The sequence below is a fragment of the Callorhinchus milii genome, unplaced genomic scaffold, assembly GCF_018977255.1.
Source record: "Callorhinchus milii isolate IMCB2004 unplaced genomic scaffold, IMCB_Cmil_1.0 Scaffold2, whole genome shotgun sequence".
In the NCBI taxonomy this organism is placed as follows: domain Eukaryota; kingdom Metazoa; phylum Chordata; class Chondrichthyes; order Chimaeriformes; family Callorhinchidae; genus Callorhinchus; species Callorhinchus milii.
In genome coordinates this window covers 107,905,584-107,929,088 of record NW_024704743.1, presented here as the reverse complement: position 1 = coordinate 107,929,088, position 23,505 = coordinate 107,905,584, and the positions used below count along the sequence as shown (strand labels likewise).

Genomic DNA, 23,505 nt, shown 5'->3' with positions numbered 1-23,505 from the left:
TTGAATTGGATTCGCCACTCAAAGCCTGCATTTTGTGTCGTATAAAGTACAATTCTATTAGAGTCTCAGCCTAATGCTGCAGATGCCGGATTCTGTGGACTTACTGATTGCAAGCTGTTCATGCCACCCACAGGAATTGGATTAGTCTCACAGAGGCAGGAGCCTTTAGTTCTCTCAATCTGGCTCATTGCTATCTGTCAGCTACCTGCTGGTATTACAGGAGCCCTTTTTGATGCAAATGTAATTGAATGCTGCCTAGCCTTATTTTATTGTGGTAGCTTTCCATTTTGTGTCTTTGTTTTGTTTTTAACTTGCCTCTGCTCTCCGGCGGACTGGATTCAGTAGCAGGTCCATTGCAATGGCCAGATCTGCAGAACGCCTGGCATTCCAGTGACCTTGTCACTGAATTAATTAGCTCTCTGTTTACTAAGTCAGGGCAAGGTCGGGGAAGAGGGAATGATAGATTCTTTGTAGTTTGGGGAGAAAGAAAGGCCATTCTGATCACACTGATGAGGCAGGTAGAAACATTACAAAAGACAGCATTTAGTCTGTCAACAGATTTAAAGCTACTGACTCCTTTTGAGGGCTTTTACATTACAGGAGAAAAATTACAGACCTGCTTCTAGCCAGAAAAGATTGCAAACACTACAAATAAGGACTCAACCTTCAATAATCCTGCTGCATTTGGTTGATGCATTAGAAGTCTTCGGGACTTCACGATGGGCTTTGAAATGTTTTTTCCACCAGCCTTTCATTTTGAAAATTCTTCCCACGTGTTTCAGGATTGAAGTCTATGAGTGTATGTTGCAAATATCCAAAAAGGTTGTTCCCGTGGTGGTGAGAGAGAACTCTGACAGACACCTTGGGGACACCGTTTCCCCGTTGCCCTTCAAGAAAAATTTAAATAGAATTAACTGTAATCTGTCCACTAAGTGGGTGATTAGGCTTCTCTCCTTATTCCCTCTTTTTGGCACGTATTTCGTGCTGTCTTACACTTTTTAATAAAAATTTGTCAATCTGTTTCACCGATTACATTTCACCCACGTCCATTCCTGGAATGGGGATTTTTTGAATGGGATTTGTCACCAAGTTTAGCTGGTTGTGGTAAAAACTGATTGTATTTTGGTCTACTGACTACATTCTGTTGTATTTGATTTTAGTTTGCATTTTTTTCAAATAAAACTTTTCCCTCTCTGTTTTTATCAAGCCGACCTAACCTAAGTACACGGCCCCTCCCTTACCTCCTTCAAGACCCTCCTCTCCTTTTCAACTGTGCCTTCGGTCACCCTCCCCCACCCCAGGCCCTGCATCCTCCCTGATCCCGACCCCCAACTCAGGTCCGAAACACTGACTGTCCAGCACCTTGGGACATCCTCCCGACATGAAAAGCACTATACAAATGTAATGTCGTTGTAAGTGAATGGATTCTTTCTGCTTCACTGTGATTCTTCCCATATCCCATCCAATTCAGCTACGAGTTTAGATTGTAGTCTGAAGTGAACTACTATATGCTACTGGATAAAGTGAATTTGCCCTGAATATTGTGCGTATTTTGATATCATTAATCTGACTGAAATGATTCTTTCAAGGCAATAGCAGCACAATTTTCAGATGCCAACGGTTCTGTATGTAGAGACCTGCGTTCTCCAGATCCAGCATTATTTAAAGGGGTGGGAAAAGAATACATTGAGTATTAACCCAGTTTGGTTATATGCCTTGTGTTTCTTTTACATTTTTTTTAGTTATCAGCAGGAACGGAATAACCTACCTTTTGTGAAAGTATGAATCAGGCATAATTTAAAACAACAAAAGCACCAAAATCATCACTAACTATTACAGGCTTTAATACTTTGTAGGTCTAGCTCTTAAGTATTTTCAAAATTAAAAGTTGCTTCTGTTTTAGAAACATTTTTCCACACATCAAATTATCCTAAAGAGCTTTGAACAGCACAGTCTTTGTATTCAAGGATTTAGATGATTATTAATCCAAGTAAACATCTAGGTACAATGAGAGATGTTGGTGTGCAGTACCTGTAAATCATTAATGAGCACAAACACTTTTGTAAAATCCTGTACATGCTACTAACCTTGATTTGTTTTCCTAAAATAAAACACAAACAAACTTGAGTAATTCTTCTTTATTTGCCCATTCAAGCAAACAGCATTGTGGTTGGCAAAGTTAGCTTTAATTACTAAATTTAAATAAAATGCATCGATGGAGTTTAACACTTGTACAGCAAATAAAAAGAGGAATCATTATGAGGATCTTTGGCACTTTAATAAACGTGTGTGTTTTTTCAACCTGCCTTTTCTTAATTTTTTTTGAATTCCTCGATCTGATATTGAAATATAAAAACAAATTTCCCCCTCCTGTTTGGGGAGCATGCAAAGGCACAAATATGTCTAAATATTACATGCCTGTCTGTTACCAAGACCTAATCAGTTCCGCATTAATAGGCAAAGTACCAAATATCTGTGATGCTGCCACATTCACTGCGAGATCTCCTACAGCAGATACAAAATCCTTTAGGTATCATGTAAAAATCATTGTGTTCTTTACTCAGCTTCTGCTAGAAAGCTGTGAGTATTGATGGCTGGTGGCGATATCTGAATCTTGCCATTTTTTAACAAATGAAAAACACGTAGCTGAATGTGACTTGATTTAAGCATGTGTCCACCACTGAAATCCAGTCATGGAGTTGGCAGCGTTTGCATGTGGTCTCTGACAATCTTCTGTTCAATCTAGAGCCAGTAGAGGCTGAGTGTTGTCATCATCCCTGTCTCCGTGCTTCAGTACACCTGGCTCCACCACTGACTGAGACCTGTGAAGAAGATCAGTCAAGTTGCCATTAAACTGAGCCAAGCCGAAGTAGCAGAAGCTAACAATGGTTTGTGAGAAAAAGCAAGTGATTTGCTTCTATTGGTGGCCCAGTGGATCAAGGCACAGCCTAGTGCAGCATCAAAAGTCATAGTGACTGGCAAGTTGATGGCTCTGTGCTGAGTCATCCCTGGAGGATGTGCCATATGGACATCATGTAAGCTTACAAGGGCCTCATTCAGGTAAACACAATTTTGGCTGGTTCAATCCGCATCCCAATGCGCAGTCTGAGGTCGCCAACATCTTGGCATTTGACAACACACTTTCCCAACCTGTGTTCTCTGGTCATGGGCAAGATCTAACCACCCATCCATTCTTCACACAGGGATATGTAGGACCAGAAAAGACCATTGTGATCCATCTGACTGTTCCCCATCTTTCTACTGGAGAAATATCCTGGATACATATTGCCTGGGACCCAAAGCTAATGCAATCAAAAATTTAAGAATATTTGTCTGTTCTTACACCTCCACTAGTGAACACTGGGATCCTTCTGCTCCAGACAGTTCCCCGCTAGTCCCCTTCAGCGCCTTGGGAAGTCCTCCCGACATGAAAGACGCTATACAAATGTAATTTTGTTGTTGTTCTCTTGAGTCTCAAACTGGGGAATATTCCTACATCTCTCTCTCTGCACCTGAGCCAATATTGTTCAACACTATCCACAAGCGCAAACTTAATTTTTTTAAAAAGGAGTTAAATGATGAAGCAACAATTCCATTTGTATAGCACCTCTCATAGCGTCTCAGAGTGTTTTCCAACTGACTCCCAACTGCTTTTGTTGGGAATCCGCTCAACATCAGTGTTACTCCATCGGGAAAAATTATTTTAATCTCCAGTCTCACACCAGCTACCACAGCACCAGGGCCCTCAGGCAGTGTGTGGCGAAAGCACTTTGGAGCTCTACCTCTACAATACTATATTGTTATGAAAAGTTGTTCATGAAAAATCCCATCCTGTCTTCCTCAAGTAGCACTTCACTGAGGACGCTTATATACCAGGAGTAAAGCTTTACCATAATAATTTGCTGGGCAGACCTGTTCTCTTTATTCCATGTGGAAGCTTCAGGGAATGCCTTTTCCAGGCACATGAAAAGGCACCAGTGTTTCTGCCTCATTGGAGCGTGCAGTTGTGTGAAGAAAGAACTTGTGTTTTTATAGGATCTATAATGTCCAACCATCTCAAAGCACTTCACAGTAATTGTGTAGTGACTGTTTTTTCAGGTAAACAAGTCCGGCATTTTGCACTCAGCGAAGTCCCACATATTGCCATAAAGTGTACAGACGACTAATTAATCTGGAAGGTTGTTAGAGTTCAAAAATGTCTTTGTTCTCAATCTATTTGTCTTGTCTTTTTTATTTTACTTTTTTTCATCCCCTGCCTCTGTGTTTTCCTCCTGACTCCGTCGGTCATTCTCAATCCAGCGCTTTCATTTTCTAATTGTGTCTTTTCTATTTCAGGGAAAAGAATGAGAGCAAGGAACAGGGTGAAAAAAACTGCTGGGGTTAAAGTCTTGAAACTGCCAAGAGGAGCTGATAAATGGCTGTAATAAAGAATGGAGGGGGAGGGGGCATTTCAGACAAGCCTACAACAAAGATCGGGGCTCCCTAGGGAAGGCAGAAAATGCTGCAATAAAGACTGGATCTGCTGGGTGCAAGGGATAAAAGGTCATGGTGAGATCAGAACTGCCAGGAGGATGAAAGGAAATGCAATGGAAGAGATCAGAGTCCCTGGGGGTGGGGTGGGGTAGATAAAGGCTGCAGAAGGGAGGTGGAAGAATGAGTTTTGTTCTCGTTGCTGAAGCTTTGGTGAATGCAATCGAACTTTTAGGGATGAAACGAACGGTGAATTATTTGTTTTAATACTGAGCAATGCTCACAGTCACTTCTGATGAATCGTCCCAGGAATGTTTCAGAGGAATGGAATTGAGCTGTGTACAGAGAAGGGCGTGGCAGAGCCAAAATATTACAATGCCAAATAAAACAAATTGAGCAATAAGCTGTTCACGGTTACAGATGGAGGAGGGAGGAGAAAGAGGAGAAATGTACCAATTTGCAGGCAATCTGAGGTTCCAAACATTGTAACCTTCAAAACCAAGGAGGGCAATAACAATATCTTGCATTTCTACAGCGGCTTTCACATACTATAATGTCCATAGTGATTGTGCTGTCACGGAGAAGGGAAGTGGGAGGTGGACCATAAGTACAAATGAAGAGATAGGTTTTTAGGTGACCTTTGAAGATTGTTAGAGGATAGGGGCATAGTCACTGAAGGCTTAGTCGCCAACGGTGGAGCTAAGGAGCAAGAAGCACCTGGCAGGTCCATGTTTGTCAAGTAGAGGAGTCAAGCAGGAGGTGTGGAGAGGGTGGGGTTTTAGATGGGAGTGAGGACCTTGAAATGGATTCCCTGGGAACCAATGGAGGGTGACGAATGCAGGGGGCAATGGGCGTACAAAGCTTCAGGCAGGTGGGGATGCAGGCAGATGAGTTTGGAATGAACACTTTGGGTCGGATTCACGCTGTCCTGAAGGAAGTGATCTGCGTGCCTCTGCTCACACCTCCTGCTTTCCTGCCCTTCCTTTGTCTACTTTGGCTGCCCTACCCTCCATCCTGGCTGGCTATAATAAAGATAATGAAATAGCCCTCTAAATGCCTCAGCACACTGCATGCTCACTGCAAACCAGGCATATAAACCTTTGGTTCAATGCTTCTGTGGATCTGGCAGTCATCCCACTTCATGCCTCTGATCCCCCCCTGCTGCTTTCTCCTCACTGTATGTCTCCATCATCCCGCTCCCCAGACTCCTGTTTTCTCCATCAGCCTGAAGCTCTGATTACTCTCTTTCAGACATCATGAAGTTCAGCCACTTTTACATCCCCCCACACCACACTACCCATTAGTGTAGATTGTTATTTTTCTGCCTGTATCTGTGTGGCGTCAAAACTTCCGTAAAACACAGGGAGAGACGACCGTGTTTGTCTTTGTCTGGACTTTATAGCATTGTTCAATCCTCCAGTTTTAATCTCCTACAGGACACAATGGGATTATAAACAAACAGCTATCATCAGCACTGAGGAAAGCTCAGGTCTGCCTGTGACATTGGAAAACGGCCTGAAATGTGCCCATTACACGATTGCAATTCAGAGGCTCTCTTTTCAAATATATTTGGGGTTCACTCGGAATTTGAGAGGATTGTACCCCCTTTTGTCATTTATTTTCCCTGTGGCAGGCACCTGCTCCTAAGTCTTTGTTGATGCCATTCTATACCCACTGTGAGGAGTGTTTTGCCACACAAACTCTGTACATCCAACTGGTCGAATTGTTCAATAGATTACAGCACATGACCTTGAGTCTGTAGCATTACAATCACGTGTTTATGTGCAGCTATTTTGCTCGCCCACCTCTCATGCTGGTGTCAGCCACCCAACCAGTGAGAACTCAAATCCATGCTTGTCTGGTGATTGGAGCCCAGCTTGTAAATATCCTCCTTGCAAAGGGGAGGTAAGAGGGATCTCTCTGAAGTTGAGATGGCCCCAATGGTAAGTCATCTGGTAAAGGGGGAACAAGGCTGAGTCACCTTCATATGGAAGACACAGTGATCCGATATCTGAGTTAAGCAGTTACACAATCCTCCAGCCCCTGGTTTCGATAAACAAGGTATTCATTCCCTTCCCTGCATTTTCAGAACTGCCAAACTCTGGCCCCAAGAGTCTTTGGAGGTTGAAACAGGATCCTCTTAAACACAGAATTAATCTATGCCAAAAAGAACCCCACGAGGGGCGGGTGTTGCAGTGTGATTTGTTTATCCTGATTATTATCTGAAACTGAGGGAAAGAGATCACCTTGCAACTAAACCCAGTAATAAATCTACACAGCACTTAAGCGAAGGTTCCCACAGAGAGTGCCCCCCCTTGAATTGATAATCACCGATTTATAGAAGCTCCATTAATGGACCCATAACAGCCTGCAAATGTAGCAGAACTAAAGAGTGAATGTCTTAAACCTGCTTTACTTTTAAAATAATCATTTACTTATAAGAGGAAATCTGGCCCCAAAGAGTTATTTTCCATGCTGCTGCGATTTGAGAAGTAGTCTCTCGGGCCTATTGTCCCTCCCCTCCTCTAGCTCTGGAGGAAGAGTTTGCGTGCACTTGTGCGGATGGGATTATGCCTTTTCTCTTTCTAGCCAATCTAACTAATCCATTTTAACTTTTGGATTAATTCTCAGCTAAAATAATGGCTATAATTTGGATGGAGAGTGTGGAACGAGTACAATTTGGTGATGCATGATGGAAAAGTATAATTACTCATTATCTGGGAAAGCGGCCTGTTATTTATTGCTTTGCAGAGAGAGCAGGCCACACAGAGTGAAGGGTTTCCATTGAATCCCTCAGTAAGCGGCGAAGTGCATTAACCCTTTGCAGATCATGGACAAAGAAAACAGTCTTCGCAGATAGTGCTCCGCGAAAGGAAACTGGATGGGATGAATGGCTGTTTCAGGTACGGAACCCAGCCTGACACTGGTGCCTGGAGATGGTTCTTTTATAGATAGCAATATACGGTAATGCAACTGGACAGTGATACGACTACGGCTGCGTTTGTAATGAGTGCGAGAAGCCACTCATCAGTTAAGGCTTCAGTTCTACTCAACTGGAAAATGGGGCCTTAAATCTTTTCCCTTTGTTACTCTATCTGCCAATCAGCCAGTGCTTTTTTTTCTCAATGCGGTTGATGTATGAGGAGGTGACCTTCAACTGAACCATAAATAATCGCTTGGAAATAGAAATAATTACTGATGGTAACGGAGTGATTATTCATGGCTGTTCCAGACGGAATTCCAGCAACAATCCTATAAGGTGGAAGAGAGATCAAGGACATGGTGTTTGGCTACATCAGAGGGCACTGTGAATCTTTTGGTCAACATTCTTGCTCATTCTGTTTTATCATCTCCAGTGCAAACGGTTAGAGAAGAGCTTGCATTTTTATAGAACCTGTGATATCTAAAAGCGCTTCATATGTGATTGCTTAGTGGCCACAAAGTAACAGCCATTTTGCACACGGCAAGGTCCCACATGGGGTTGAAAGACTGGTCTAACTAGAGGGCACTTGGCCAGGAAATTGGGAGGGAAATCCCCTTCTCTTGTTGAATAGTTTTCATGGATCTTTAACATCTGCTCCAACAGGCAGACATACCCATAGTTTGGCATCTCATCCGAACGACAGCTCCTCCAACAATGTGGCTCATCCCCCACATCTGCACTGAAGTGTCAACCCAGATTATGAGCTCGGAGCCGAAATGTGGGATTTAAACCTAGTCCCATCTGTCCAAGAAGCAAAATGGCTACCAACTGAGCCAAGATAACATCCAGAGCTTTTTTAAAAAAAATAATGTTGTTATTTACAAATCCTTTTGCAAACCTCACAAATCAGACTTGCTGTCTGAGCTCACATGTTGGTTATGTGAACAATGAAGGAACACAACTTTCATGGAACTGTGCCCTGAAATGAGAGCAAGGGAGAAAATTGGAGGAGAAATGAAGGTAGAAGCTTATGATAACCAAACGTAAACGGGCACACATGGCAGATGCCACAAGTAACAAAGCTCGTTACAGAGCAAAATTCACTGCTTGTAAATCGGGCGGTTTGTTCCATCTGCTAGGTGAAGAAAATCTCTATGGCGTCTGTCAAAAACAAATGCATAGTAAATAATCTCTATTTAGTAAAGCAACTTGATAGGATTATTTTCATCAGGGACTTGTTCTACACATGTGGGTATGGATAAGGTTGATGAACAAATTTGTATCCTTTGAGTACAAGCAGAGCATAACTGAGGTTTCTGTTGCTGTCAGTTGCTGAAGCCAATGGTGAGGCATACACTAAAGTGCAGATTATAACCAATCTGACTTCCTCAACAAAAAGGGGAGCTGAGCTAGAATAGGTAAATACCAGCGCTGAGTTTTGCAATTCTTCCTTTCTTTCCTGGAATATGTTTCCCCAGTGAATGGCAGTCCCCAGAGGCAATCTCACACTAGAGGCCATTCTTTGGGATGTGTAATAATAATAATAATAATCCTTGCATTTGATATAGCGCTTTTCACGTCTTCTCAACGTCTCAAAACGCTTCACAGAATAGACTGTAAAGTGTAGTGACTGTTATATTTGTGGGCGAAACGTGGCAGCCAATTGTGCACAGCAGTGTCCCACAAACAGCCGTGGATTGAAAATGACCAATTTATTATTGTTTTTATTTTTTAAAGGGATTATTATTAGGCGTGTAGAGTAAGGAAACTTGCCCAAGGTTTCGCCCTGACCTGCCTGGAATTGAACTTGGGTCTCTCACATGCAAAGCAAGCGCTCTAACCCCTGAGCTACAGGATGGTGCATGCAATGATGACTATTTCACCATGGGGGACGCAATAACTAAGCCAAGTTCAATTGTATTCTCACTGAGCATTTGAACTTCTATCAGGCAATAAAATAGGAGCGAGAACACTGGTTATAATTCTGCACTATATAGGTTTTAGAATTAGCAAAGTGCTTAGAGATCTTTCATAAGGTGTTATATCAAATGCAAGCATTATTATTGTTACATTTCCCTTCCCTGGGCTGGGAACACCGACAGAACGTCCTTCAACTTAACAAATTGTAATGGAGAAAAAGGCCCTTAATTCCAAATGAAGCCATCTTTGTCTTTCTCAATCCACCTGGTTGCTTCAATATCCTTTCCTAGCAACTTATTCTACAAGTCTATTTACCACTTGGTAAAAAAAATTCGACCTGACTTCCCTTCTTATTCCTAGCATCTTAATTTTGTAACATGTGTCCCTAGTATTTGAATTTGACCCAGTGACCACAAGGAACTATAATCTGCAAATTCCTCAACTTTTCCCTGGTTGTACTGAGGCTGTAATTTCTAATATTTTTGAACAGTCATGTTGAGCTCAGCCCTGTTTTCACCAAGTTTAGCACAAATCAGGTCAGATATGGGGCCTTCTTGGCTCAGTTCAACACTCCACTGAGCCATTCAACTTTGTGACATATCTGAACAGTATTAATAGTCTGAACCATGTGTTTATGCAGTGTGTTTTTTCATGTGATGTGAGCTTCTGGTTATATAATAATAATAATTAATAATAATCCTTGCATTTGATATAGTGCTTTTCACGTCTTCTAGACGTCTCAAAGTGCTTCACAAAATATGCTGTAAAGTGAATTGACTGTATATTTTGAGGGAAATGTTCCACCTATTCCACTGGGGATCGACCATTCCACTGGATAAGGGAATCCTATCTCCCATACAGCACAGGAACAGAGGAGGCAATTCATACTATTGAGTCTTTTCTGCTATATTGTTACAACAACTTGTATTTATATAGCGCCCTTCACGCAGGACAACCAGCAAGAAAAAAGAAAGAGGTGACCATAGGCACAGTCAGAAAAGTAGCTCTAGATCATATAATATCCTTTAATCCTGTCTTTTCTCCATAGTCCAGAACACCATTAATATTCTCCTGGCTGGTTAGTGCCTAGAATTGGCCAACATCAGAAAGCAGTTCAGCAGTCTGTTTTCTTGACATCTAAAGGAGGGGAGGGGGAACATAACTAAAATGTGGGGTGAATGGGGGAAAAGAAAGGGAACCTGGATTTATTTGGACAAAGATTAAATATATTTGTATACCCCACCTCCGCAACATCGCCAGGCTCCGCCACTGTCTCACACCGCAGGCCGCCGAAACACTCATACACGCTTTCATTACATTGCGGCTTGTCTATGCAAACTCCTTGCTTGTTGCCTCCCTAACTCCTCTTTCTATAGGCTGCAGATCACCCAGAACTCTGTAGTCTGTGTACTCTCTCGCACCAGGCTCCGTGACCCTATCACCCCCATCCTCGCCCAACTCCACTGGCTTCCCATCACACAGAGGATACAGCTCAAGATCCTGGTCCTCACCTTCAAAGCCCTCCATGGCCTTGCCCCCCCTACCCCTGCAACCTTCTAACCCCTTACCAACCTGACCACTCCCTCCACTTAACGGCCTCTGGTCTGCTTCACGTCCCCCACCTCGCTCACCCCACTATTGGCGGGCAGGCCTTCCGCCACTCTGCCCCCACCCTCTGGTACTCCATTCCACAGTCCCTCCACCTCACCCCCTCCAAGACCCATCTCAAGACTCTCCTCTTTGACAGTGCTTTCGATCACCCTACTTCCCCGCCCCCTGCCCTCCGACCTCCCCAACCCCTGACCCCCAGCTCCGGTCCGTAACTCTGTCTGTCCAGCACCTTGGGACATCCTCCCAATGTGAAAGGTGTTATACAAATGTAATTTTGTTGTTGCTGTTGTTGTTAGTTGCTTGGAATCTATAAATACTGGACTGGACAGAAAGGAAACTTGGCATATTACTGATAGATCTGTGGCCACTTTGCCTAAGGTAACTTATCCATATTGGCTTTTAGAAGAGAACTAAATGAATACCTGAAAATAAGTCAACTACAGGAGTATTGAGGGAAATGCAAAGTAAATGGGATTGAAAGGATTACTCTTAAAAGAGCCAGCACAAGTATGATGATTTAATGGCCGTCTTCTGTGCAGTAAGGTTCTATTTATAACTTTGATTTCCTCCCCCTGCCTAACAAACACACACATATTATTCTATTTGTTTTGTTTAAGAAAAAAAATCACAACATGTTTTTTTCCTCTCTGACCTTCTGCTCTGCTAGGCCATTTAATCAAAACAGAAGCCCCTTCAACCAGGTAATAAATCATACCTGGGCTTCTGTTGCATTTGAACGGCAGAGGCCTGGGGCTTTCTGGCAGACGTATCGCCACTACTCACACAGTAGTAGCTGTGTCCATCGCATCCGGCTGCCTAGCCTCCTGTTGACCTAATTAAGTAAAACGGGTCGGCTGGAATATTGATGTGTTCTCACGATGCACTGCATCGCTCTGTCCCTGTCCTCCAACATTCAAGCCGCGAGCTTTCCTTCCAGCATAACAACCCAGTCAGGCAGAACACAAAAAAGTGCTGCTTGCAGAACCCAATTTCAAAGACAAATCCTCAAGAAATAAAACAGCATAGAAAGGGGGAGGGCCGTCAATTTAGGGCTGACTCTCCTGCTCTTTCTTCACTGTTAAAATTCTGCGAGTTTAAACCCAATTTGAACAGAATTTAATGCGTTCCATGATTTCTTTCATGTTTTAAAACTGTCTCGACCTCAGAGTGAGACTGCATATCCTCCCCACCCACCCCCCAAACTTATTTAAGTTCATCTAGAATGAAAGAATATGTTTAATGCAAAGTGCCCGTGACAGGATTGTCTAATTCCCTCTCCCCTCGTTTTTAACCAAAAAAATGCATTAAGCTGGTTCATTGATACAAGTGGACTGATGAAATAAATTAAGGAAACAGCAGAATACTCTGTAGATGAAACAATCTTACACCTCTTTGACCCCATTTTCCTCGACAAAGTTATGATTATGCAAGCACCGAGTACCCTTGAGTATTTAAACCAATATTCATATATGAGCCTCAATAATGAATAACAATGGGTTATTCAACCACAAGAGGCATTGCAGCTGAGCTAGACCCTTACTGCACTGCATTTGCCCCCAAAACACACAGAGGCTGCCCTTTACAGTAAATCCTGTGAAGCACTTTGGGACGTCCTCCCGACATGAAAGGTGCTATACCAAGTGTAAGATTTATTAGTACACCTACAAGAGGGGTGCCTATTAGCTGCCAGTTAGGTGCCATTGAGCATCACCCAGAGATTGAAGTTGGGACCTTCCTGTTCTCAACTGCTCATTGAATAAACCTGACAAGGGACCCTTTCAGCTAAATCTCAGTGACTGGTGAGCTACACCTTGCATATGGTACCCCAGTTACCAAAGACACTCAGTGATTAGACAGTAGCGTCTGTCACATGAAAGATACATCGCAAGGCATTTTACTGAATGGGACGAATCAAGAATTAAATAAATATTATGGGGCAACTATATTCTGCAAACAGCAAGGTGAGCAGCTAAATGATACGGATTTTTGGGCTGTCCCTAAAGGGGATGTTGTTTGCTGCACTAGGTTTTTGTGTGGGTTGAATTTACAGCTGAGAAACAGCTCAGAATCCAACATGTTAGTGCTAGGCCAAACTTTGACCGCAGGTCGATCCTCTGCAATGACGATTTTGTTTCTTTGATTATAACAGAAGCCGCCTTCAGACACATCTCTGTTTCTCAGTCTCAGCAAAGTCATCACACCGCTTTTCCCAGATGGCAACGTTCCTCTTTTTATACAAGGGAAAGCTTCCGCAGCAGTGTTTTATTCCATTCTCCCCACTGGAAGTTCCTGCGTTGGCCACGACTGCCCACAGGAGAAGCCTGCAAATTGGATGACCCCGTGGGAATTTAAGAATGCAGCGTTGCTCCTGACCCCCTGACCTCCTGCTCTGCAGTGCAGTGATGATCGCCATTGACAGACTGCAGCGTGAGCAGGGAAGCAATCTAAAGAGATCATTTAAAGCGGCACTGCAACCCAAACAACGCCCGTGTGGTAACCGGCAGATTGACAAAGGAGGGGGACAGGCTCTGTGGATCTACAAAGCTGCAAATATGCAATGATGGTTTTTTGTTTTAGTAACGATAATTAAATATTTTAGACCGTAAGATGAAGCAACATATCATGGTCCCAGACCCTGCACTGCACATCAATGGGACACTGTAAGCTCCTGATCCTATGTGTGATGCCAAGGAAGAGGAAAGGATGCACCAAGTTGAGGTCAGACAGCGAAAGGAGAGTCACTCAAGCCACACTGGTATAGATAGTGGGGCCCACTTACACAGTATCGTTGACAAGAGGCCCGGAAGCAGGTTGTCTGTCTGGTGTCTCAGCTGGGGATTGTGCAGGAAGAATCAAGGAAAATGAGATGAAATTAGAATCTTCCTCCTAATATTGCGAGAAATGAAAAACCTCAATGAAACCGTTGGATTCAATGGGTTCCTCTGTGTACACTCACAGCTTTCCATGTGAGCACTTCTGTCCCTCCATCTCCGAGGCTCTCAACCTCACTCCTCCTTCCCTCCTTCCCTATCTTTAAAACCTATCTTTTCTAAAATGACAAATTTGGGTTATTTTCTCCCCAAATCCAGCTCGGGCTCCCAGTCAGCTGTGTGAAGCGCTTTGAGACGTCCTCCGAAATGTGAAACTTGCTATAAATTGTTGTTGTTGAATGTTTTATGTGACTGAGTAATTTACCAGGTGGTGGATTTTTACACTGAACCATTGGGGAAACTTAATTTCACATTCTTCCATTTCACTCTGTGGCCTTTGTCCCCCTCTTTCCCGCATTGGGAAGGCGAAGTGTTGGGACGATTAGAAATTCCTGTGAATTGATTAGCTCTTCCCACTCTTTTTGCCAATGTTGCAGTTTGATCTTCATTAATATAATAAAAAGCAAGTCAGAAATACAGAAGAATGTTTGCACTTGTATGTATCCAATTCTAATCCCCAACCTCTGTAACTCCTCTCTGCTCCACCATTTCACCCCCTATCTATCTGTCTTTAAGTACTGCCTTAAAACCTAAGTCTTCGACTGCGCCTTTGGCCAATTCCTCATTTCCCCCTCCCCATCTTTGTACAGTGCTATGAGATGTTACCACATGAAGGGCGCTATTTAAAAGGCAAGGTGTTGTTATTGTACATTCAGAAATGCTATTATACAAAGCACTAACCTTTTCATGTACTTGGGAGAGGAGTGGCTCTCCGAATTGTCCAGCACAGTTTTCACATGCATCGAGTTGTATGAGTTGTGAGTATATTCAGTCTCGTCGTTGTACTCTGGGCCCAGTAGGCTCCGTGCCCACGTTCCCATGTCATATGGGGGTTGGGTCCCTCCGAACTCGGAGGGTAGACACTCGGGGTGGATCAGTTGGTGTAGACTATTCAGATTGTTACCGTGGAGGAAAATCTGGAACAAAAAAGAAAAGTGCAAAGAAAAAAAACAATGTGCAATCACAATGCAATCCAATGAAATGTAAATCTACATCTTCCAATAGTCATACAAAACTAGTCTATCGTGAATTTTCCCTTCACCTCCCTATACACACACACACACATACATTCCTGTATCTCAGTGATCAGAGCACTTGCTTCGCAAGCAAGAGGACTTGGGTTAGATTCCTGGGCAGGGCAAAACCTTCGGCAAGTTTCCTTACTCCACACGCTTCTGTTTATCTAGCAGTAAGTAGGAACCCGGTTGTTAGTTGATTGCCAGATCGCTTTTTCCGAGGGTAATAATCCCTTAATTAATAAATAAATAATAATTTGGGCACTCAATCCACGACTGTTTGTGGGACACTGCTGTGCACAATTGGCTGTTGAATTTCACCCACAAAATATACAGTCAATTCGCTTTACAGTATATTCTGTGAAGTGCTTTGAGACGTCTCGAAGACATGATAAAGTGCTATATCAAAATGCAAGGATTATTATTATCTGATAGTCTATTAGAAAGTTCACTGTACATTCTCAGAATATCCCCACTTTTTTAAAATGTCAGTGCTACTTGTTTTTAAATAGCCAGAAGCACTCTTGCTTTCAAGAGGCCCTGACGATTATTTTAATGTTTAGGTATATTTCAAAAAGAGATCTAGGTTTTCCGCTTCCCCCTCGAAATGCAGGCTGGATAGAACAATCAAGCATAATAATAATCTTTACATTTTGATATAGTGCCTTTCTCAAGTCAGGAGATCATTGTAAAGCACTTCACAGGAGCTACTGTAACATGTTGTGGATGAAATTTGTAGAGAAATCTTTTGTATTATTGTATGCATGTGAAGGTGGGTGGAAGAGATTAGGGATCCTCTCAGAATACAATGTATAACTTGTGTGCAAGTAAATTGAGCAGCTTTGGTGAGTGAGCTGTGTTGATTCTCTATTGATCAGTAAATGTCCAAAGATGAAAATCAAACATTTGACCACTGCAAATGTAGATTTTCGTAAAATTCTTTATATTTCCCTGATTGAATTTTTCAACGTTTATCATTAGAAATGGTCACAAATGTTAGAGCGCAGTAAACTATTTTGTATTTTGAAGGGTTCTTGTATTACTTAGAAGGTTAGTGTCATGGTTTGCACTGCTTTGTTGCAGCAAAAATTACAACAACAACAAAATTACATTGTAAAGCACCTTTCACGTCGGGAGAACGTCCCAAGCCGCTGGACAGACAGAGTTATGGACTCGAGCTGGGGATCAGGGGTCGGGGAGGGTGGAGGGCGGGGGGGGGGGGGAATGCAGGGAGATCGAAAGCGCCATCAAAGAGGAGGGTCTTGAGATGGGTCTAAAAATAAAGAGGCACTTTCCAAGCAGAGATGGACAAGCCAGAACTTTTCATATACGGCTGTGCCCACATCGAGCCAACTCAAGCCAAACCAAATTAAAAATGTACCTCTTTTCTAGAGTCAATTTGATGTGTCACAGCACCTCAATTCACTTCAGCATTAGCAAATGAAGGGATCACGGTTGCTGCATAAGTAACATTTATCTGTGCAGAGATAAGTTACCAAGGCTGCCATTAAAATTACGATTACATAGCTACATAGGAATGTAGAGGCGTGGTAAAGACCATTGCAGTCCATCAAGCATGTCCCAGAGTTAAAAATAAATAACTGGGTAGTCTATTCCAAAAATATTCAACACTCACTGTAAAATAATTTGTGTCTGTTTTCCCTCTCCTAAGCTTCTTTGTGCCCCATTGTTCCAGATTTGTTGGCCATGTTATACTTGTTATTGGGTTCACTTTGTCTATGCCCTTTAGGATCTTCACAAGATCACAAGATTGGTTTGGATGAAGAAGGCACACACTTCAACCCATTTAATCCCAATTAAATTAATGAGATCTCTGCTGAGTCTTCTCTTTAGTGTGAGTATTCCTGGTTTCCATAGAGCTCCTCATAACTCAGGGAGTAATTATAAAAGAAATTTATTGAAAAGTTGAGGGATACTCTGGCTAGCACATCCTCGAATATATTACATTATGCTATTGCAAGGATTATATTGCATGCTTCAATAATATTATTATAAAGCACAATAGTGACATCTTGTGGCAAAAAAGCATCACTGCAATTTCTTTGTTGGTTGATAATTCTAGGGTCCCAGAGATGTTTGCGTTTATCTGGAGTTTCCTTTTATTTTTCCAGTCTTAACAACAGTAATGAATTTCTCTAGTACTCCTTCAGCTAGGGTAATGTTTTCACTCTCGCGGGGATGGATGTGGCTGACCAAACGAAAGGTGACCATAAGCGTGGTTGAAGAGCTAGGTTTTAAGTTGCAATTTAGGAGACAGATAGAGAGAAGGCAAGGCTGAGCGGTAGAGGCAGGGATTTGCAAAGGACTAGGGGTGGAGTGACTGAAGCCTGAGCCATTGATTGTGGTGTGGAAGCAGGCTGAGTGGAGTGGGGAGCAGAGGAGCTAGAGCTAGGTACCAGATGGGTGGGGGGGTGCGAGTGCTAGGGTAAGAACAGATTGTGAGGATGACGACCTTGAAGTCGATGGGACCATGTGTGACCTCACACGAGGCAAGAGGCTGCTGAACAGTCATCAGGAAGCAGGAATCCTGGTTCACTGAAGTCAATTGTCAGCACCTGTATTGCCACCCGGCTAACTCAGCACAGTCAGAAGTCTCAACACGGCTGTCTGTACAGCTCAGTTCCACAATGAGCAGTGCCTTACCCAAACGAAGCACGGAGGGGGAGAGAGAGAGTATTATCGTGCTCCTGCTGTGGCCGTGCCCTGAGCTGGAGACTCACTGACTGGGCGGGCGAAGACGTCTGTGTGATGTGTTTGTGACGAGTTCTCATCTCCTCAGTGCAATGAGTGGCTGTGTTGGCTCCGAGGAATAAAAGAGGACAAAGAAACACTCTGCCTGGTCTCTGGGAACTGCTGCCAGCTGTGTCATCTAAATAATTCAAAGTGCTTTGTGGCCAGATGAAATAACACAGTAGGTTCGAAAAAGTGCAGGTTTACAACTGGATTCACTAATGAGTCTCAGGGAATCTGGCCCGAGAACCAGCAGCACATCATGGTATCTAGCGATACATCACAGTAACCAGTAATGTGTTAAAATAACCAGCATTGCAGCATAGTAACCAGCAGTTTGTCACGGCAACTAGCCGTGCATCACAGTAACAAGCAAAATGTCAAAATAACCAGCAGTACATCACAGTGCGTCAGGGAATCTGGCAGTACCTCACAGTAACCAGGAGAACGTCACAGTAACCAGCAAACAGCCTGACAGACATCGTCTTTAGATGGGCCTTACTGTTCTTCAACTCATTACACAACTGAGACTGCTGCTCGGTCCCTGTCAGCATTTCCTCACATAGACTTCTCTATCAGCGCCTTGGGATGTCCTCCCAACGTGAAAGTCGTTTTACAATGTAATTTTGTTGTTGTTGTTATCTTCACTCCTGATCTGAGGCTCGCCTGTTTGGTAATTTGCCCTCGGTTCTCGTTCTTCCAGCCTTTGAGCATCAGAAGGACATTTGATCTCAAGGAGCAACGCAGCCAAGCCTGCTCCTCACTCAACATCCATTCTTCCCCGAAACGCTCACTGGGCAGTGATGATGGGCAGGAAGAATGGCTGATGTTTCCGCATCCTAACCTAGGGATGTTAAGCGCTCTGGAACGCTACCCTGAGTGAAGGGCGCCACATAAATGCAAATTGTTGTTGTTGATGATGTGTGGGCTGATTCTAGCACCTGTTCCTGAAATTCAAATGAGCTAACTTAGCATTGACCACGGATTGAGCTTGTGTCCTCTGGTTTAGCTCCACACTGGGCATTGCCTTTACCAACTCACACACTGGACAGCTGGGTCACTGAGGCTATCTTTATGTGGAAACCCACGATAATGAATAATTGTTTGCCTGCGTGTGATAATGTCATCCAGTCCTTTGGATTCATGTTGAAGCTCTGCAAAGGGCAGAAGCAATCCAGGACTCGAGGGGTTAAAGTGCAGCCTCCTTCACTTGTCTGCAGCAGTCTCACACAACAGACAGAAAGAGCACTGATCAGATGGGCTCAAAGAACATTCCTTGTCAGACTCCATAAATCATTTATCATAGAGGCATGCAGAGAGAGAGACACACAGACACATACACACACTCAGCCAGTTTTAACCATCCCCCCCTACACACACACACACACACTCAACCAGTCATATAACCCCATCCCCCATACAAGCTCTCTCAGCCATCCATAACCCACTCCCTCCACGCACACTCTCTCTCAGCCAGTCGTACCTCCTCCCCCACTCTCTCAGCCATCTGTAACCTCCCCCCCCCATGCTCTCAGCCATCTGGAACCCCCTCCCCCATACATCCACACTCTCCCAGCCATCTGTATAATCCTCTTCCCCCAAACACATATAGGGTCACAGCTAGATAGAAACCCCCACCCCCCCCCACTCTGCGACACACACATACACCCTCTCCGCCCACACAAACAAATACACCCTCTCCCCCCACATACACCTTCTCCCCCCACACGCATACACCCTCTCCACCCCACACACACACCACCCAATCCAGCCAGACACAGAAGAGCTTCATTATTCCAATACGTGACATTTTATCAATCCGAAGTTTTATTTACCCTTTTCCTGGTCTTGTCTTTGAGGAATGGCTTTATTATCGTGTATAAAGCGTGGATGTACCAAGGCTGGTTCACAAAATGGATGCCTCCAAATCGCGCTGGGAAGCTGTCCTACAGAGCACAGAATCCAATTATTAGCAAAATAAGGTCACAGAGGAACAGAGCAAGGTGACTGTAGCCTGGCCAACCAGCAGCTCTGGAGAGGAACAGCTACCTGTATAATATCCTCCAATACAACTCTCAGTCCTCAGACTACTGAGGAGAATGAGCTACGACACTCACATCACTGCAGATTAGCTTTTCGCTTCACACTTTATGGCCTGAAATCTCAACTTGTCTTGGCCTGTATATTTGCCTCAAAGTCAATACGGCAAGAATTGTGGACAAAAATCTCAAATTCAGTCTTAGTTTGGAAAATGTTATCCCCAGTTCCGAAAACGAAACAGCTTCTGAATTTAAGACTCAATTTAAGAATTTTCCACAGTTTTGTGGCATTTTAAATTTTAAGGCAAAACGGGTTCTGCAAGCTAGGACTAAGTGAAATTTCAGCCAGCGTTTTCTGGGTTTCTTCAGATTTTAACTTCCGCATCTTACAAACTCATTTGTTTTAAATACTGCTGGTTAGAGTATTTCCCTTTACCAGATGACACCTTGCTTGGTGACATTTTCCTTCAGAAAATGACCTCTTAGAGTGGTGAAATTTCCGTTTGCAATCCTTTCCTCTGTTTGAGTTTACAACCGAGCCTGTGCTGTGGTGTGCTGAGCAGAGAGGGTTTTTCGCAACCTCTCCCTCCCTCAGAGACACAGCCTCGGTCACCCTTGCAAACACCGTGCAGTGATTTGCACACATTATACTCGTTCACAGCCAGATACCCACAGACAGGTCAGACTGCAGTTTGTGCACAAGCCAGGCAGTTCAAGAAAATAAGAGGGCGAGAAAATAACGTGGAAATGGTTGGATTTTATAACCTCACTTTAAACCAACATTTAGGCTGAGATTCAGATGAACCACCAAGCAACTGCAAGCTGCTGTCTGACTCTGCCTAGTGCCAACAGATGGCCACTGGTCATCCATTACCCCAGGATTAAAGGGAACCTATTAGGTGTCGGTCTGCCTCAGCCAACAGCACTCTCGCCTATGGGTCAAAAGGCTGTTTGTTCCAGCCGCACGTCAGCACTTTGAACTCACGGTCTAGGTTGACACTTCAGTGGAGTACTGAGAAATGCTGAATTGTCGCAGGTGCCGTCCTTCGAATGAGACCTTAAACTGAGGTCCTGTATGCCTATTCAGGTGGATGTTCAGGTGGATATCACCTTCCCTCTCCCCCAGCTCAGCATTGGGCTCCACCATTGATAAGCGTTCCGGAACATCACCCGGCATGGAGGGCGCTATATAAATGCAAGTCGTTGTTCTTGTTGATGTTAAAGATCTCATGGCACTATTCAAAAAGATAAGGTGTTTTCTCCAAGTGTCCTGGCTAATAAATCCCCAGTTAAAATCGGACAATCATTTCATAGTTGTTTGTGGGACTTACTGATATTGGTTGTCAAATTGCCTACAAAATACAGTCACTAATTGCACAGAACATCCTGTGATGCACTTTGAGACGTTTCGATGATGAAAGTGAACCTATAAATTGAAAATGATTAGTGATGCCTTTGCTTTGGGTAGTGCTCCCAAAATGAAAGGCGCTGTAACAAATGCAAGGATTATTACTATTAGCCAACAATCCTCCAGATAAAATTGGGTATTCACTTCATGGCTGTTTGCGAAACATTGCTGTGCCACACTGACTGCAGAGTTGCCTATAAAATATAAAGCAAATCCTCTGAAACGCTTTGAGACGTTTTGACAATCTGATAAGTAGCTATATCAATTGCAAGGATTATTACTATAACTATGGTTAAACAAGCCTATAAGTTGAAAATGATCAGTGTTGCTTTTTGTAAAGTAAGGAACTTGATTCACACCCTCCACCCACTGATATCATGCTTTTACTCTGGATGGTTCCCTAGGCAGGTCATAAAATCAATAAGCATCCTCTAAAATGCTGCTTGGCAGACAGCGAAGTGGTAATAAAATGCCTTACTAAGGAATGGTTTGCATAGTCCTATAATTTATATAGTTTTAGAGCTTTGGTTTCTGGGGTTGAGGAAATATCTACATCAGTAAGTCTTGCCTTGGAATTTGCAAACTGACATAACGTTCAAATAACACAACTAAATCCTATTCTATACAATAGGTAATGACAGGAAAAAGCTGCCTCTGATGAATATTTGAATATTGTTAACTTAGAGAATAATAATAATTCTTGCATTTGATATCGCGCCTTATCACATCTTCAAGGCGACACAAAGCATTTCACAGAATACACTGTAAAGTGAATTGATTGTGTATTTTGTGGGCAAAACACAGCAGCGTAAGGCAGTGTTCCACAAACAATCGTGGATTGAGCGACCAAATTATTATTATTGTTATTTATTTATTTGAAGGGATTATTACCCCCATAAAGTGATTCACCAATTGTTTGACAACCGGGTTGTTGCATATTACTAGGTAAACAGAGGCATGTGGAGTAAGAAAACTTGCCTAAGGTTTCGCCCTGCCCGGGAATCAAACCTGGGCGCTCTCACTAGCGAAGTGAGCACACTAATCACTACCCCACACATCTCCGATATTAAATGCTACGAGAGGTTGCACAACAACAACACAACAACAAGATTATATTTGCATAGCGCCTTTCATGTCGGGAGGACGTCCCAAGGCGCTGGACAGTGTACAGCATTTCAGATCCCAGCTGGGGTCAGGGGGGAGAAGGGAGGGGAGGGGAAAGGGGGTGACCAATGGCATGGTCGAAGAGGAGGGATTTGAGGTGGGACTTGAAGGAGGGGGTGAGGCGGAGTGATTGGGGGATGGAGTTCCAGAGATTGGGGGCAGAGTGGCTGAAGGCTCTCCCGCCAATGGTGGGCGGGTGGGTCGGGGAACGTGGAGCAAGCCTGAGCTGGCTGAGTGGAGGGAGCGGGCGGGTTGGTAGAGGATTAAGAGGTCACAGAGATAGGGTGGGGCAAGACCATCGAGGGCTTTGTAGGTGAGGACCAGGATCTTGAACTGGATCCTCTGAAGGATAGGGAGCCAATGGAGTCGGGCGAGAATGGGGGAGATGGGGTCACGGAGTTTGGTGCGGAAGAGACACAGGCTGCAGAGTTCTGGATTATCTGCAGCCTGTGGAGGGAGTAGTTGGGAAGGCTGACAAGCAGGGCGTTTGCATAGTTGAGCCTGGAGGTGATGAAAGCACGAACAAGAGTTTCAGCGGCCTGAGGGGTGAGGTAATGGCGGAGTCGGGCACACCATTTGGACCACCTACGGTTCTGCTTAGACTGAGCCATGTGCTTCACAGTCTTGGAATTCTGTTTCATGCTGAGCAAACTTTTACTCATAAAATATACTCTCAATAACCTGACAATATATTCTGTAAAGGGCTTTGAGATGTTTCAATGACGTGATAAGGTGCTATATCAAATGCAAGAATTATTATTATCAATAAAAAATTTCAAAGCCCATGTCTGGTCCATTGCTAAGACTGACTCCTTCCACCTCCAAAACAGTGCTCACTTACATCCTGACTCAGCAGCACTGCTGCTAAAATGCTTCAAATTGGTCTCAAATGCTCCACACACCCATAACTTCCATCCTTGCCAAGCTTCACTCCAATGGTACCCAGATCCTCATTAATGGATCCCAATTAAGATAATTGTTCTGGTCTTCAAAACCATCCATGGTCTCCCCCAATCATCTATGCAATCTATGAAATCTAGTCTGTATCATCCATTCTTTCGAATCTGGCGTCCTGCTCTCTCTTTATCCCTACACTCCACCAACAGTGACTGACCCTGGTGTGGACCAATTTTAAGATGTTTTGTAAGGTAAAAGGCATTTATATAAATATCAGTTGTTGTTGCAATGATCATATTTCAGAAACATCCTTAAC

At 43.5% G+C, this 23,505-nt stretch overlaps 1 protein-coding gene across 4 annotated transcripts in view; it reads right to left on the bottom strand.

The window, feature by feature from the left end:
* Positions 1-2,149: 2,149 nt before the first annotated feature.
* LOC103180718 (clavesin-1) overlaps positions 2,150-23,505 on the bottom strand; it is a 42,107-nt gene continuing 20,751 nt past the window's right edge. For all 4 annotated transcript variants that reach the window (XM_042332487.1, XM_042332488.1, XM_007896727.2 and 1 more), the window contains 3 exons: positions 19,517-19,627; positions 14,596-14,831; positions 2,150-2,822 (listed from right to left, as the gene is read on the bottom strand). In XM_042332487.1, coding sequence (XP_042188421.1) covers positions 2,738-2,822; positions 14,596-14,831; positions 19,517-19,627 — 432 coding nt within the window. In that variant the 3' untranslated portion in view covers positions 2,150-2,737. The remainder of the gene's footprint in view (positions 2,823-14,595; positions 14,832-19,516; positions 19,628-23,505) is intronic.